The sequence below is a fragment of the Musca autumnalis genome, unplaced genomic scaffold (assembly GCF_047663935.1).
Source record: "Musca autumnalis isolate F117 unplaced genomic scaffold, ASM4766393v1 scaffold_2, whole genome shotgun sequence".
Taxonomy (NCBI): domain Eukaryota; kingdom Metazoa; phylum Arthropoda; class Insecta; order Diptera; family Muscidae; genus Musca; species Musca autumnalis.
The window spans coordinates 252344684-252362430 of record NW_027411755.1 but is presented as its reverse complement, the minus strand read 5'-3'; the positions used below and the strand labels follow the sequence as shown (position 1 = coordinate 252362430).

At 35.4% G+C, this 17747-nt stretch overlaps 1 protein-coding gene across 1 annotated transcript in view; it reads left to right on the top strand.

Moving 5' to 3' along the window:
- Positions 1 to 10297, top strand: part of mts (protein phosphatase 2 catalytic subunit mts) — a 44152-nt gene extending 33855 nt beyond the window's left edge. Inside the window, exons 2-4 of the mRNA XM_073971342.1 lie at positions 4569 to 5132; positions 5195 to 5385; positions 9103 to 10297. Coding sequence (XP_073827443.1) covers positions 4569 to 5132; positions 5195 to 5385; positions 9103 to 9175 — 828 coding nt within the window. The 3' untranslated portion in view covers positions 9176 to 10297. The remainder of the gene's footprint in view (positions 1 to 4568; positions 5133 to 5194; positions 5386 to 9102) is intronic.
- Positions 10298 to 17747: the final 7450 nt, after the last annotated feature.

The window sequence follows — 17747 nt, the reverse complement described above, 5'->3', positions numbered from 1 at the left end:
AGCATTCAAAATAGCCTAACTGCCCTTCATTTTGGGTTTTTTAGCTGTCAGATTTGGATAGTTCTATCCCTATAGATAGATTTTTGACAAACTCAGATCAAAACGAAGAGGACCCATCTTCGAAATTTAAAAAAAATGGTCAAAGTGGTGAGCACGATACTCTCGAAGGGTGTAACAAATTTCGTAAAAAAATTGTACATCATAATATTTTGTATTTAAGGACACGGATGGTTTTGAAACTTTTTTTCAAAAGGTTGTCGCCGCGGCCCCTCTTTTCGATAGGGGGCTTGCCCCGCGAAGCCATACTTTCGGTTATGACCCAAGAGGTCTAAAAACGCAACCGGCACCAACTAAAATGACTGATGAGCAAATTTAACAATTTCTTCTAACCCTACTGACTGATGGGTGCCACCGTGGTGCAATGGTATGCACACCCGCCTTCCACGCTAAAGGTTGTGGGTTCGATTCCCCGGCCAGTCAACATCAAACACTTTTCAACGGTGGCAAAATACCCCTCAGTAATGTTGGCGACATTTCCTGAGTATTTCAGCCTTGTAAAACTTCTCCACAAGTGGTGTCTTAGACACGCCGTTCGGACTCGGCGATAAACAGAAGGTCCCATATCATTGAGCTAATATGAATCGGGGTGCACTCATTGATATGAGAGAAGTCTCCCTTGTCCCTTCTGGGATGTTTGTGGAACAATTATTATTCTAACCCTACATGCAGTTCCAAGAATTTCTATATCGGACAATGCCTTAGGGCACCTACCTCATGAAAATTCAAAATTTTTGGCTTAAGTATAGTTTAAGGGTTGTTAGAGGATAGCGTTAAAATTTTTGCCAAAGGTACTTCTTGTATTTCTAATTACAAGAAAATAATTTTTGTCCATGGTAAGTTCATGCTACCTGAAATACTGGTCCAACTAACGGAAAAAAGGCTGACAATTTTGATCATTTTCGCTTGAATGCAATTTAAGGCATTACCAGGACTGTTTTCAAATTTTTATTAAAAGTAGTCCTTAAGTGGTAGTGAGCAAGTCCATACTTTCAGATTCAATGTTCCAAAAGCTAAACATTTCTACGGTGACCAACTAAAATGGCTTGTTGGCTCTAGTTATCGAGGAAATAACTCCCAAGATGGATTATGCCGGTTCATTCCTTGCAGGTTATAATCCACCTCGGATCGTGTTGAAATTTTAGCTTTTTTCCCGTAGTTTTTAATAGTAAAAGTCGTAAAAGAGAGAAAGAGAGAAAATTGTTCTCACACAAAAGTTTTTTTCAAAACGTTCGGGAACGCAAAAATGGAAAAAAAAACGTCAAAAAGTTGGAACAAATGTCAAAGTCGGTGTACCAGCCAATCAGACGCCGTCATCCATGTTACTATTTTTTACACGCTAAAATTTGTCGAGTAAAAAGTTTTTAAAGAGAGCGTCATTCAACGCCATTTTTGTTTAAAGAGGAGTGATCATTTTACAATTTTTTTTGTGTACGGGAACGGGTTTTCGGGTAAAATGTTTAAAAGTCGTAAAAATTGTAAAAACTTTTTAGTCCTGCAGCAAAGCTTTTAATATCGAATTCTCATTCTGATAGTGACTACTAGATTATATGTAATTTTTTATGGCAAAGGGAAGTCCATACTTCCTGAGACACGGCCAATAAACATCACTCCAGCAGCTCGTCTAAATATATTATTTTAACCCTTCTATGAAGATTATCTTTAGTTCGTCAATAGAGACTCGTTTCAACCCGTCTATAGAGACTCGTTTCAACTCGTCTATAGAGACTCGTTTCAACTCGTCTATAGAGACTCGTTTCAACTCGTCTATAGAGACTCGTTTCCAACTCGTCTATGGAGACTCGTTTCCAACTCGTCTATGGAGACTCGTTTCCAACTCGTCTATGGAGACTCGTTTCCAACTCGTCTATAGAGACTCGTTTCCAACTCGTCTATAGAGACTCGTTTCCAACTCGTCTATAGAGACTCGTTTCCAACTCGTCTATAGAGACTCGTTTCCAACTCGTCTATAGATACTCGTTTCCAACTCGTCTATAGATACTCGTTTCCAACTCGTCTATAGAGACTCGTTTCCAACTCGTCTATAGAGACTCGTTTCCAACTCGTCTATAGAGACTCGTTTCAACTCGTCCATAGAGACTCGTTTCAACTCGTCTATAGAGACTCGTTTCCTCAACTCGTCTATAGAGACTCGTTTCCTCAACTCGTCTATAGAGACTCGTTTCCTCAACTCGTCTATAGAGACTCGTTTCCTCAACTCGTCTATAGAGACTCGTTTCCTCAACTCGTCTATAGAGACTCGTTTCCTCAACTCGTCTATAGAGACTCGTTTCCTCAACTCGTCTATAGAGACTCGTTTCCTCAACTCGTCTATAGAGACTCGTTTCGACACGTCTATAGAGACTCGTTTCAACTCGTCTATAGAGAGACTCGTTTCAACTCGTCTATAGAGAGACTCGTTTCAACTCGTCTATAGAGAGACTCGTTTCAACTCGTCTATAGAGAGACTCGTTTCAACTCGTCTATAGAGAGACTCGTTTCAACTCGTCTATAGAGAGACTCGTTTCAACTCGTCTATAGAGAGACTCGTTTCAACTCGCCTATAGAGAGACTCGTTTCAACTCGTCTATAGAGAGACTCGTTTCAACTCGTCTATAGAGACTCGTTTAAACTCGTCTATAGAGACTCGTTTCAATTGGTCTATAGAGACTCGTTTCAACTCGTCTATAGAGACTCGTTTCCTCAAATCGTCTATAGAGACTCGTTTCCTCAACTCGTCTATAGAGACTCGTTTCAACTCGTCTATAGAGACTCGTTTCAACTCGTCTATAGAGACTCGTTTCAACTCGTCTATAGAGACTAGTTTCAACTCGTCTAAAAAACTCTTTTTAGCTCATCTTTAAAGACTCGTTTCAACTATCATTCGCATTTTTTATAGAGACTCAATACAGTCTATTGAGACTAACCAATGTCAATTGTCTATAGAACCTCACGTCAACCCTTCAGATCTTCCATAGAAACTCGCTTCAGATCCTGACAGATCTTTCAGTTGCTTATATATATACCTATCTTCTGCACGTCTATGGAAGATTCTCTTCAAGTACTCCCTTAAGAAATTCCCCATCAGCTTGTCTATAGCCTACCCGCTAGCAATGAAAATTCCAATTGTCGCAATGTAATTAGTACAGAACTAGTTCTAAGCGGTACTAGTACGCAATTCAGCCCTAAGTAATGCGAAGGGAACCAATTGACACCTTTTTAACCCCAAGTAAACGATGATGCGTCAGTTGCTGCGACTATTTACTCTCAAATAACAACAACAGAAGAGATGACTGATAAATAAACCGGTATATGACTGTAAACTTAGAACTAGTACAGTATCATCTACGGGTAATGTATAGATAGTCAATTGGTTACTTTCGCGGACATCCACTTGTATATATAGACTGCTTCCTCTCCTCTATAAATAATCGATTCATTTCGTCATGTTGAAAGGCCTTCAACATATTAGGCCCTACTACACATGCAAGCAATATTTGCCACTTCAATCAATGAAATCTCTTTTAAACACATGCGAGAAAAAGGGTCACAAAGGTACATTTATTTACGTTTAAATGGTTTTAGGTCATTGAGTTAATTGGTTGTTGTGTGACATTGTTAAAAATAACATGAAGATGTCTCATCGATTGTGGCCGCCACAAAATACATTGGCATCGTTAGAGACTAGTGAATAAGCTTCCCTATTTGTGTCGTGATTTGCAAACATTTTTTCAAAAAGAATTCTTTAATTAAAAAAAAGTGACATCAGTATGAAGGGGCTGAAAATATTCCCCAGCCGACTAGTAAGAGTTTCCAGTTTCGAGAATGATGGAAGAAAGGTAGGGTTATTATTTTGCTGAATTTCCCTTACGAGTTGAGGTAACTTGCGAACATTTGTAGAGTTTGGAAGTTTCGAATCTACTTTATATATTTTTGTAGCTCGTTTCATGCACTCTTATGCCAATTGTAACTTCGCCTTATATGAAATACGTACTAGAAGTTGTAGATTTTTTTGTTTCACTATTTTATTATATTTCAACTAATAAACCCTTAGCAACTCTTTTGTTGATTTTGTTTTCCTTCGATCCAATTTCCTGTGGAAAAGGCCACATCGGATGATAGGGTAGAAGTGTGTTTAATTTAAATATGTTTACAACAACTGTTGGCTATGTTTTCAGCATTAATTTACTCTTGTTATTGATCCATTCTAAGTGGAAATGATGTTGATAAAAATTGACATACAGTGGCGTTTATCACCACTCAAACAACTGCTGTTTTCCCACATAACTGATGTGTTCCTTTTTTTCTATTTCAAAACAAGTGGGGTACAGTTCCAAGTTTTGTATGATAAAGTAGTTATTATAAAATACGAAAATAAAACAGAGAGGAGAATACTTTTAGCACACACACCCACCCATCTTTTAAAGAAAACTCTAAAATTAATCCTTTTCAATTCCAATTTCAATTTATTAATAAATTTTCTTTTCTCTCATTTCTTTCATTTACTACAGGCCAAGGAAATTCTTTCCAAGGAATCAAATGTTCAAGAAGTCAAATGTCCTGTAACAGTATGCGGCGATGTGCACGGTCAATTTCACGATCTTATGGAACTCTTCCGGATAGGTGGCAAATCACCCGATACAAATTATTTATTTATGGGTGATTATGTCGATCGTGGCTATTATTCGGTGGAGACTGTTACATTGTTGGTTGCACTGAAGGTACGCTATCGCGAAAGAATTACAATTTTGCGTGGCAATCATGAATCCCGACAAATCACTCAAGTTTATGGCTTTTACGATGAATGTCTGCGAAAATATGGCAATGCCAATGTTTGGAAATATTTTACCGATCTGTTCGATTATTTGCCATTAACGGCCTTGGTTGATGGACAAATCTTCTGTCTACACGGTGGCCTGAGTCCATCGATTGATAGTTTGGATCACATCCGCGCGCTGGATCGCCTGCAAGAGGTGCCGCACGAGGGACCTATGTGCGATTTGTTATGGTCCGATCCTGATGATAGAGGTGGCTGGGGTATTTCACCACGTGGTGCTGGTTACACCTTTGGACAGGTTAGTCGTAATTTGAATTGTTTACTTGAATGGGTAACTAATGAAATTTCTTGTCTTCCTAGGATATTTCGGAAACATTTAACAGCACAAATGGTCTAACATTGGTATCACGTGCCCATCAATTGGTCATGGAAGGTTATAATTGGTGTCACGATCGCAATGTTGTCACAATTTTCTCAGCGCCAAATTATTGTTATCGTTGTGGCAATCAAGCGGCCCTTATGGAATTAGACGATTCACTTAAATTTTCATTGTAAGTGTTTGGGAAGTTTTAAATGTGTCCATGGTGTTGGTGTTGATGTTTTTGTTTATTTTTCTTTTTAGCAATATTGATATTTTAATTATTTTTTGCGCCATATTAGCTTTTTTTACTTTATTTATATGCACTTGATTTGTTTGCTATTTTTTACCTTACCTCTTCTTCATTCCCTCTCTCTGACTCTGATGTTTTTTTCTTTACTGCAGTCTTTTATTTAATCTAATATTATTATTTACTATTTATCGTTGTTTATATTTGAAGTATTTGCGTTAATCATTTGTTTATATGTCTATGTGAGATTGAATATTTTTTATCTGAAAGCTTAGACATTTATCACCAACACAACCAACCATCACTTTAGCCTATGTTTGTCATTTAAATATTTCACCTTGATTGATAAGCGTATAAGATTCAAATTTCCTTTACCGACATAACGCAGAAAATTATGAAGATTTTACAACAGATAGTGCTTTTCATACCGATTCTAACGATGTATTACTTTTGTTGCGGGAATGTATACTTCCCGAGATAAAGTTCCGAAAATTCCCTTGTTAACATGGAATTTTTTCGATTTAAAAGATAATTTTGTTTGCGTAGCCGAAATTTGCTCTTGTCTATAGGAGAAAGTCTTAAATTACAGAAGAAAGTCTTTTCTGCGAAGGGTCGGTAAAAGAAGTTTGTTCCGTTATCTTTTACAAGGCTATTAGTTCGACTTGGGGAACAATAGAAGGTTTTCATAAACAGGACAAGGATGTTTTCTATAAGAGGGTTATACAGCAGAGTATTTTATACGATTTGTAGGTACATCTTTGTATAAAATATTAGTGGACCTTTTTATTGAATGTTCCTAAAGATTTTATGTGGTGTTCCTCGCATTCTCAAATTGTCATAGATTTCTGTTAGGTCCCTACTTGTTAGAAGGTGAATAAACATTCTCACAGAATACCAATAGGCATTCTCGTAGAATATCAGGAAGTTTTCTCATTGAATACCAAAAGTCATCTCTTAAAAGATCAGCAGGTCTTCTCATAGAATGCCATTAGGTTTTCACATTAGGTCTTCGAATAAAAGACCATTAGGTCTTCTCACAGAAGAGCATTAGGTCTGCTGAGAGAATACATTAGACCAGAGTAGATCTTTTTAGAAGACAGGTAAGTCATCTCATATAGGACCAGTAGATCTTCTTATAGAAAACATGCAGGTCTTCTATAAAAGACAAGTAGGTCTACTTATAGAAGACAAGTAGGTCTTCTTTTAGAAGAACATTAGGTATTCTTATATTAGACCATTATATCTTCTCACAAAAGAACATTTGGTCTTCTCACAGAAGATCATTTGGTCTTATCCTAGGAGAGCATTTGGTCTTATCCTAGGAGACCATTTGGTCTTCTTACAGATGGCCAGTAGATTTTCTCATACAAGACCTTTATATTATCTCATTGAAAGCCAGTAGATCTTCTCATAGAAGACGAGTAGGCTTTCTTGTAGAGGACCCCTAGGCCTTCTTGTAGATGACCAGTATGTCTTCTAATAGGCACCCAGTAGATCTTCTCATAGAGGACCAGTAGGTCTTCTCATAGAAGATCAGTAGGTATGTAGACCATTCTCAGAGAATATCACTAAAGCTTTTCATAGAAGGCGAAATCTTTTCATTGATGGCTGGTAGGTCCCCCTACGTACACTTGCCATTATTTAGAGGACAAGAAATTCCATTCCTGATCTGTAGATTTTCTCGTGTAATATCAATAGGTGTTCTCATAGAACATTTCGTAAAAAATCTGGACATCTTTTCAGAATGTCTATCTATCACTGACCCTTACATCCTGTCTATAAACTTATCTATAAAGTTTCCTTCAGATCGTTTATAAGGACCCCCTATAGTTGGTTTATAAAGAGTCCTTTAGCTAGTCTATAAAGCCTTCCATCAGCAAGTCTGTAAAGCCTTCCATCAGCAAGTATGTAAAGCCTTCCATCAGGAAGTCTAATTTTTCTTCTCTCAGTGTGTCTGTAAAAACCTCCTTCATCTCGTCTATACAGACTCCTCAAAGACTCCCTTGAGGTCGTCTATAAAGACTCCTTTGAGATTGACCATTAAGACTCCAAAGAGGTCATCTATAAAGACTCCCTTGAGGTCGTCTATTAAGACTTCCTTGAGGTCGTCTATAAAGACTCCTTTGAGATTGACCATTAAGACTCCAAAGAGGTCATCTATAAAAACAGCCTTGAGGTCATCTATAAAAACTGGCTTGAAGTCGTCTATAAAGACTCCCTTGAGGTCGTCTATAAAGACTCCCTTGAGGTCGTCTATAAAGACTCCCTTGAGGTCGTCTATAAAGACTCCCTTGAGGTCGTCTATAAAGACTCCCTTGAGGTCGTCTATAAAGACTCCTTAAGATCGTCAATAAAGACTCCTTTGAGATTGACCATTAAGACTCCAAAGAGGTCATCTATAAAAACAGCCTTGAGGTCATCTATAAAAACTGCTTTGAAGTCGTCTATAAAGACTCCCTTGAGGTCGTCTATAAAGACTCCCTTGAGGTCGTCTATAAAGACTCCCTTGAGGTCGTCTATAAAGACTCCCTTGAGGTCGTCTATAAAGACTCCCTTGAGGTCGTCTATAAAGACTCCCTTGAGGTCGTCTATAAAGACTCCCTTGAGGTCGTCTATAAAGACTCCCTTGAGGTCGTCTATAAAGACTCCCTTGAGGTCGTCTATAAAAACTCTCTTGAGGTCGTCTATAAAGACTCTATAAAGACTCCCTTGAGATCGTCTATAAAGACTCCCTTGAGATCGTCTATAAAGACTCCCTTGAGATCGTCTATAAAGACTCCCTTGAGATCGTCTATAAAGACTCCTTGAGATCGTCTATAAAGACTCCTTGAGGTCGTCTACAAAGACTCCCTTGAGGTCGTCTCTAAAGACTCCCTTGAGGTCATCTATAAAGACTCCCTTGAGGTCGTCTATAAAGACTCCCTTGAGGTCGTCTATAAAGACTCCCTTGAGGTCGTCTATAAAGACTCCCTTGAGGTCGTCTATAAAGACTCCCTTGAGGTCGTCTATAAAGACTCCCTTGAGGTCGTCTATAAAGACTCCCTTGACGTCGTCTATAAAGGCTCCCTTGAGATCGTCTATAAATACTCCCTTGAGGTCGTCTATAAAGACTCCCTTAAGGTCGTCTATAAAGACTCCCTTAAGGTTGTCTATAAAGACTCCCTTAAGGTTGTCTATAAAGACTTCCTTGAGGTCGTCTATAAAGACTCCCTTAAGGTTGTCTATAAAGACTTCCTTGAGGTCGTCTATAAAGACTCCCTTCAGGTCGTCTATAAAGACTCCCTTCAGGTCGTCTATAAAGACTCCCAAGAGGCAGTCTATAAAGACTCCCTTGGGGTCGTTTATAAAGACTCCCTTAAGGTCGTTTATAAAGACTCCCTTAAGGTAGTTTATAAAGACTCCCTTGAGGTCAGCTATAAAGACTCCCTTAAGTCGTCTTTAAAGACTCCCTTGAAGTCGTATTTAAAGACTCCCTTGAGGTCATCTATAAAAACTCTCTTCTGTGACTTCCAACAAGACGTCTGTCCATAAACAGGTTTAAATTTATGTTATTGTTTTTTAAGAGCTCTGCGACTAGCTCTCCATGCCTGTTTTTAAGAAAATAATTTCGAATATAATCACTAATCTTCTTCCATTTCCTCTTCTCGTTTTTTCCCACAGCCTACAGTTCGACCCAGCACCAAGACGTGGAGAGCCCCATGTTACACGAAGAACACCAGATTATTTCCTTTAAGAGAAATTACCTACAACAACAACAAATAAAAACAAGAAAACCCAAACATTACAACAACAACAAGAACATTTACATTTATTACTATATAAAATACTAATGATAATAAAACAAAATAAAAATAATACAAAACCAACAACAACAAATGCAGAAATGCAACAAAAACTAGTAAGCATTATCATCAAGTACACGACGAACAACCAATTGTGCAGAGGAAAAAACGCGAACACTGATGGAAGTTGAAGAAGAAGAAGGATGGAAGTATACAGTGGAGAGAAGTAAAGATGCACCCGCTAACGAGAACGAGGAGAAGAAGATGAAGATGAATGCATAAAAAAGGATGAACAGTGAAAGAAGAAGAAAAAACAGCAAAACAAAATTAAAAAACATAATTTATATACAATTAGTTACAACAAAGCTGTAATTTAGAAAGTAACAACAACAAAAACAAACAAAATAAAAAAAGAAAACTTAATAAAAAATAGAGAAAAAAAAACAAAATACAATTAAATTATACAAAAATGCGAGTAATTTTAAACTACACAAATGAAAACAAAAAACAAATCGTTAAACTCTAAGCCAAGCAGTTATTTTTGATTTTTTCTAAATAAAATAAAACCATTTACGAAAATACACACACATACCCACTCACCAGATATATGCCTTAACTTCCTAATGCGCGAAATTATTTCCCAGAGATTTGGCAGGAATGTTAGGCATGTTGAACGTTTGATGAGATACAATCATACAACACAAAAAAGTATACCAACCAATTCTCCCTTCCCTCCCCTGCCCCTTAAGATCCCTTACGACGAGTATCCAAAGGCTGAAAGAAACAAAAATTAAAAGAAGTAAAACAAAACACCCCAAAACGGAAGAGAGATTCTTCAGATTTTTGGGACAAATTTCTAAAGCTACAAAAAAAGGCAACCAAATTAAATGTTTTAGCTGGCTGGCTCAATATGTGAATTATACAACAACAACTACAAAATAACAAAGCCCGTTATTAATTACAATTATTGAATGAACATTTATTTATATTTAAGCAAAGATGAAGAAAAAATTATTCAATAAAAACATCAACAACAATATGAAAAAATAAAGAGGAAAAAGCTAAACACAAAATAGTTTGTACTTTTAACGCGAAAAAGGCGAGAGAAAGCGAGGCGCAAATACTGGAGGAAACAACTTAAAATTTTCCAAAATACATTCTAATAGCAAATACAAAGATCCCTTCACAGTCACCATCATTCATTGTGCTGCAAGATTCTTCAAAGTATCGCTATACCACACACCGATTTAGCAGTAGCCACAGCCATCACCTACAGCAGCCAATCACATCACTCCAACCAACGTAGCAATTCATCAACTCTCATCACCAGCTATCATCCATCCATCATATCATTTTCATGCCCGTTTCCTTTGGTCCATTTATGCATCATTCTTCACCACCATCATTCATAACAGCCACACTCACTTTTATCATCGTCACGTTTAAGAGATAATGTATATTTTGTAATTTTTCTTTTGTTTTTGTTTTGAAACAAAGTAAAAAACCTACTTAAAAAACTGTTTAGAGAAAAACAAATAATATAAACAAAAAAGAACAAGAACAAAAACCAACAAAAATGCAAATAAAATGTGAAAACAATTACAATTTATTAATTAAATAAAAACCAATTTAAAAAAGGAACAACAAACAAACAAAAAATTATATATACATTATATTTTATTGCTAAATAATGCGATTAAAATATTAAAACAAAAAATAAATAAAATAAAACTATAATACATTTAAAAATTTTATTTAAAATAAATAATGACTTTTGATTCTTTGCTTTTCTCACACACTCACCAAACATCATGCATACACATTAAAAAAATCTAAATCACACACACATACACTCCTATCTTACATTTTGTATTATCATATATAGATTCTTTTGTATTTTTTATACATGATGAAGGTGATCCTCGTTTTTTACAAAAAAAGAAAAAAACTTAAAAATTTAATTTAATAATTATTAATTTGTGCCATTAAAGCTTTAGCATTGCTGCGCGAACCCAAAACCCCCAAATTATATGTTTCTTCTCTTTCTAATTTTTGTTTACACATACATATTATTTTCTTATACATATTATATTTATAAAACAACAAAATAAAAACTATGGAAATTTTGGAATTTTTGAAAAAAAAAGAAAACAAATGTATGGAGTTTTTTGTTTAATTAACTAACAAAAAGTTTTAACATTCAAAGGGCTTAATCATAGTTCGTCACTCATTAACTCTGTTTACAATTACATAACATTAAGTTCACAAAAAGTCATACTAACATTTTGGGTCTATCTTGTATTGCCACTAAACTTGAGTTGCGTTGTCAGTTGTCTGCGCGACTGAGACGAAATGTTGTACCATGAATGTCAACTCAACTGGGTGGTCGATAAACATGTTATCGATCATTGTTTTTTCAAACTTGTGACCTCTATTCGACAAAAAAAAAAAAAACACATACATATTTTAAAAATAATTGCGCTTTGGATAACTCTTTTGTGTATTCTGGACAATATTTTAATACTTTGGCTGAGTTTTCGAGCAAATTTGGAAAACAATCCAAGATTGGAATATAACCTGCCCATTGAATCTTCGGATCGTCAAGTTTTATTTGCTGTCCCAAAAAATGATAAGTTCGGTGGAATTATTTTTTGATGATTAAGAAAGTGTACAGGACATTGCATCTATTAGAAGAAATTTGAGGGACAAGTCGAATCCATTGGAATTGCCATGTGCACTGTAAGCTGATGATCATGTGGAAAGATCTGTATTTGTCACCAAATTCACTGTATTTGTCACACTGTCACTCTTCAGGTGTTCGTGTTGAAGGTTCATGGCTGTTTAAACTGTCCGAAATGGACCTCCACGCTTCATCCGCTGTGGCTTTGGTATCACCAAAACTCCCGAACTCCTCGGGCTAAGTTTGGATTTACACTCAGTTTATCAATTAATATTTCGAACTGCTGCTTTGTCGTTATTTTCACCATATTCACCCTTATTACGGTTGGCGTTGTCGTATCCAAAATTGCAAGCTGACGTCTCGTAACGTCTAATTGGTATTATGTATGTTTTTGTACAAAAAAGCAAAAATTTCAACTTTTAAATAATTCTTTTGGCAACAAACATTATTAGAATTATTAGTAGATCATTTTTAAACTTTTAATTCAGAAGAAAAACTAACCCTACAGTTTTTACAATCAAAATAAGTGTTTGGCGTAGACGTTTTTGTGGTCGTTGGCGTAGTCGTTGTCGTAAGGATATTTTTTGGTACCACGTAACATTTACGACAACGACAATTTTTTTCTCATACTAAATTTAAAAAATATATTTTTTTTAATTGTAAAACAATTCGTTTGGAATCATCTTTTGAGCAAGAACTAAGAAATTTACATTGCATCAATCGTTATATGAGGACTCTAACAGATTTTCAATAGAAAGTTTGTCATTTGATAAAGACACGAAATTTATCTCATGCAAATGAATCAAAGTAGTAAAATTTGTATTTATTATAGTTATTTTCCAATATATTTTAATAATCATTGCCAAAAAAATCATTTAAAATTAATTTGTTTTTACTTTTATATACTGTCGTTTACAAAATCGGTCACGACTCTTTCCTCGTATTTCAACGTCATACGTAATACCAATTTGTCGTATTACGCCATACGTAATACCGATTTGTCGTATCAAAAAAAAAATAAATGTTTTATTTAAACCAAGAAATGCGTTCTGGGAATTGCAAATGTATTTCTTTCGGTTTTTTAAGGATATAAAATGCTGTAAAAGACAGAAAATTTTGTTGTATATAATTTTTCATCATTTAAAAATGTATCTTACGACTACGCCTACGACAACGTCTACGCCACTTGAACGTCTACGACTACGCCAACCGTAATAAGGGTGATTGATACACAAAATTAATTAATGATGCAAAGAATCAATAATTGTTAACAAAATGTTTATTTTTCCTTCTATTTTACTTCTTGTTTCTTCGAAAATGTTCACTGCAACTGAAAATTTGTGGTTGCTGAAAAACAGCCGCTTCGTCAATGAGATTCGCAACTTCAGTTGAGAGTTGCCATACGTGGATCAATTTTGACAACTGGCAACGCCACTCAACGATAATTGTTATCGATGATCGACCCCTTGAATACCATTCGTTGGTCACAAAATATCTTTTGTCACAGCATCACTCCAATTCAGAGTTGAAATTAAGTTATCCATCAAGAGAGCTACATTCATTCAAACAGCATTCTAACATTTTAAGAGCCATACACATATTTTTTTAAACCACCCAGAGACTCACGTTAAGTCTCCATTTTAGTTGTACTGCCCGACAATAAATTTGTTCACTTTGTGAGATGCTGGAGTTGTGACACAAACTCTAGAAAATTACGCTGTTTTGAATGATCATTAGGGGGTAAAAGCTTCTCGATGTTCGACATTAAAAAAATGAACAAATAATTCGTGTTATCTTATAACCTGTTTATATTATAGCTGTTTGTCGGGTTAACCTTCTATATGAGGTTTATTTGACGTATACGCAATGCAATGGACGTTTGAAACAGTGGGTTTGTTAAATCCGGTTACATACTCGTATAAACATACTATTACCCTCAGTTACATTCTGGTGAATGAGCAATATCGTGTCAATAATTAGATATAAAGGAAAAAATTGTATTGCTCTCTCATGACCAGTTTTAACAAAAAATAAATAAAAATAACAATTGGTGTGTTCGTTTACTTACAATTTGTTCAAATTGTTGCTGGATGCTGTTCGTTTACTCTACAGTACCATGCAAAAGACCTTAGTCGATTACAAGTTACTGGCCTTGTACAAATTCTTAAATAAACCAACATACCTAATGTTGTCAAAAAGAAACATACAAATTCAAATTTCTTCATTTATCTCACTGCTTTAAATTTTGTTTTGTCAGCGTTCGCTTTTTGTCTTATGTTTTTGTTAATTTTTTCTTCATTGCCAAATAATCGTCAAACAAATGCCGAAAAATCAGTTCTACCATTTTTTACCCGAAGAAATTTGTCTGGTAGACTGTGGTAGAAGAGAACGCCATTTTCTCTCTTTCAAAAATTGCTTCCAGTTTTACCATTTTTTGGGGTTAAGGAACGATTTGCAGTTTAAGAATGGCAAGAAATGACAAAAATGGTAACCTCAGGCAAGTAAATGAATACAACTTATGGTTCCCAGTGATAAAAAAAACTTCTCCACATAAAATTTTGGACTGGAAAGGAAACTAATTATTCCATTTTAGTGCAGAATGGCTGACTTCCGAACCAACTTATTCCATTTTTTAGATTTTGATAAAATATTTCAGTTGCACACTTAAGTATTTATTGTTCCTCGAAAATGCAGATACGAATTCATCTGTGCAATTGTGACTTTTTGAAACACGACTACGCCTACGACAACGTCTACGGCTGATTATTTGCACTGAACTCGATTTTTATTTATTTATACTATTAAGTTTGTTTTTTTCATTTGTAACACATTGAACTAGTTATTTACGACCCAGTATATCGTCACCTGACATGCCCAAAGACGTAACCCTCAAAGGGTCATATTCTTGATCTTGGTCCCGGTCCGCACTAGAGTGATTTCATTGAAAAAATTGCATGAAATTATGCTTCTCTAGATCGACCACCATGGTAGAGTAAAATCATAAAATTGCTGTAGTGGGGAACTCGATTCAAGAATACTAATTTCATGAAATTTTTTAATGAAATTCACGCTATTGTGGACCGGGACTTGATGAAATTCTGAGTAGATCTAGCCATGTCAGTCGTTTGTAATCACTCAAGCGTCCACAAAAATTGAGCTAGAGCGATATATTTTTGAACATGGAGTATATTTTTACCGTAGGCAGTTCAAGTTCGAAGGTGGGCTATATCGGCCCATGTTTATATAGAGGCTTTTAACTACTATTTTTGACAGAACTAGCTGTAATTTGACATTTGAGGTTCCTTACAACACTTCTCCACCAAAAATGTCAACCTAGTTCATGTTTTGGTATAGCCCCCATATAACGATACCTCCCGATTTTCGGTATTTTGAGGATGTTAGCTACAATTTTTAACCGAACTAGGTGTAATAGGCGTCACAACAGTTCTTAACCGATAATTGTCAATATAGGTCCATTTTTAGTTATAGCCCCCAATAAACGGTACCTCCCGATTTTCGGTATTTTGAGGGTTTTAGCTAAAATTTTTGACTGAACTACCAGTAATTTGACATTTAAAATTCACTACAGTAACGAAACTTTTCCACCAAAAATTGTCAACATAGGTCCATGTTTTGGCATAGCACCCATATACAGCCCAATTATGAACGGCCTCTCACCGTGAGTTTTCTCTTTCTCGCCTCCTCCCCTATTATAAACATCATATCGCCGTGAGTGATGTTATGTTCTCACTGTTCCCTTATTATAAACAACAAGAGGGTGAGCAAAACTCACGTTCGTGAAAAAATTAGCTATTACAAATGTAAAAAAAGTGAGAAAAAGAGGCAAATTTCTGCTGAAATTTCTCACTACCGAAATCAAAGTGAGTTGAACAAAAAAATTTAAGTGTGAACATTTATTTTAAAAAATACGAATATTTTGTATCTGTAATGATAATTAATTGTATTTTAGGTTGAAAGTAACAAAAAATAATAAGAGATTTTTTATGTTGTGAGGTTATTGTTGACCTTTGGACGCTATTTTCTTTGGTTTTAATTTGGCTTGAGGTCAACTTAAAAATTTAAAAACAAATGGGCGTTTTTGTTTTTATTCTTATAAAAAGAAAGAAATATCATTATTATAAATTTCTATCATAATGTTTATAGTTGCATAAAACGAATGTTCTTGTTTTTTAAAGCTTAGGACATTGACCGCTAACATTTTTTCAGAGTTCTTTACGAATTCGGTCTGAATCTCTGAATTCTTTCAGAATTTGGTATAAAATTGGGTCTACCTTCAGTTCCAAGAATGGCATGTAACTATCCACTGGAGTTATATGACTAGGTTTGGCATCGCACCATTAAAAGACGCAGAGTGCTGTGCATGGTGCTATCAATATTTGCCTAAGAATTTAGACGACTGCAATATCCCAAGTATAGTTGAGCAAAAAATACTCTGGTTTGTTGTGGACTTTATTCACACTATATTTGTTTACATTAGAACCTGCGACTATGTGAAAGCTATTCAAAACTACTTGAAATGCTTGTTGAGCAAGGGATTCTATCCAGTATGGTTGGGCTTCCCTCTCTAGAACGTGAAAATCATTCTTGATGGACCTAGTGTGTCGGGCCAACCCACCCAACGTTTTAGTTACAGTACTTGCTCGGGCATTACCGTGAGAGCCATCCCTATCTCACGGTAATGCCCGAGCAAGTACTGTAACTAAAACGTTGCCCGTGGTAGGTGAAGGAAGGCCTAAATCGAGTTTTCAGGTAATGACAGATCAAAAAGGTACATTCTGCATAAAGCGGTTCACAACTATACAAGGACCCAATCAGGAGCAACCCATGTATGCAATTGTTATTCCTAGAGAGAGTAATGTACACGATTTGGATCTTTTGGGGTCGCAGTCTTGGAAAGAATGGGAGATGGTGCTAAACACAACTTCCACTTCATTTCCTTGGTATTCCATTTCTGTTATCACCCAAAATGCAACATTAAACATTTACTTATTGTAGCCATTTAATGACGTTTTTAAACGACATTTGTTCACTTTTTTACGATTTTCCAATAAATTTCACGAATTCTTCAGTGTAAATAAACAATTTTCACATATCTGCCAAAACAAAAGAACAGCTGTTACAGATGTTGCCATGTTGTTTTAATGTTGTATTTTCTTTTACCAATATCCATGTTCTTTTACAGTGGATTGTTAATAACTGACATTTTTCTTGCTAGAAATGTTTATTAATTTGAAAATTTATTTAATTTTTAAAAAAAAATAAGAATTAATTAATCTCAAAGTTATTTGTGCAAAAAATTACGGTATGGCAACACAAATTATTATTTCAAGGGTTCACAAGTCGCGCCATTATTTTCCATTTTCCGACTTGTCAACCCTTGTTCACTTTTTGTGCTCCTCGCTGCTCAATCATAATAGCTCGAGCAGGTGAAAGTGAACTGCAACTCACTTGTGAGTAGCTCCCTACGTGAAGATTCATAATCGCTATGATAGTTTTGTTTGATTGAATTCTGTATACCAGATTCTGGTATGGTAGATTGTGATAACAAAAATGAATTAATTTTAGGAACTAGCTTGAAGTACCGATTTTATATTTTTAAATATTTTTAAAATGGGATACACTCAATTTTGAAGCTTAAAAATAATTGTGTTGATCAATTGCTCTGTTCCAGAATCTGCAAGAAGCTACTAATTTTTACTACGATAACATTTTTTCCTTTATGTTATCGACAAAATAGTAGAAATTAGTAGATTCTTGCAGTACTGGAACAGACCTAATTAAAATATTTTAAAGAACTTCAGATATAAAAAAGAGTTTCAATT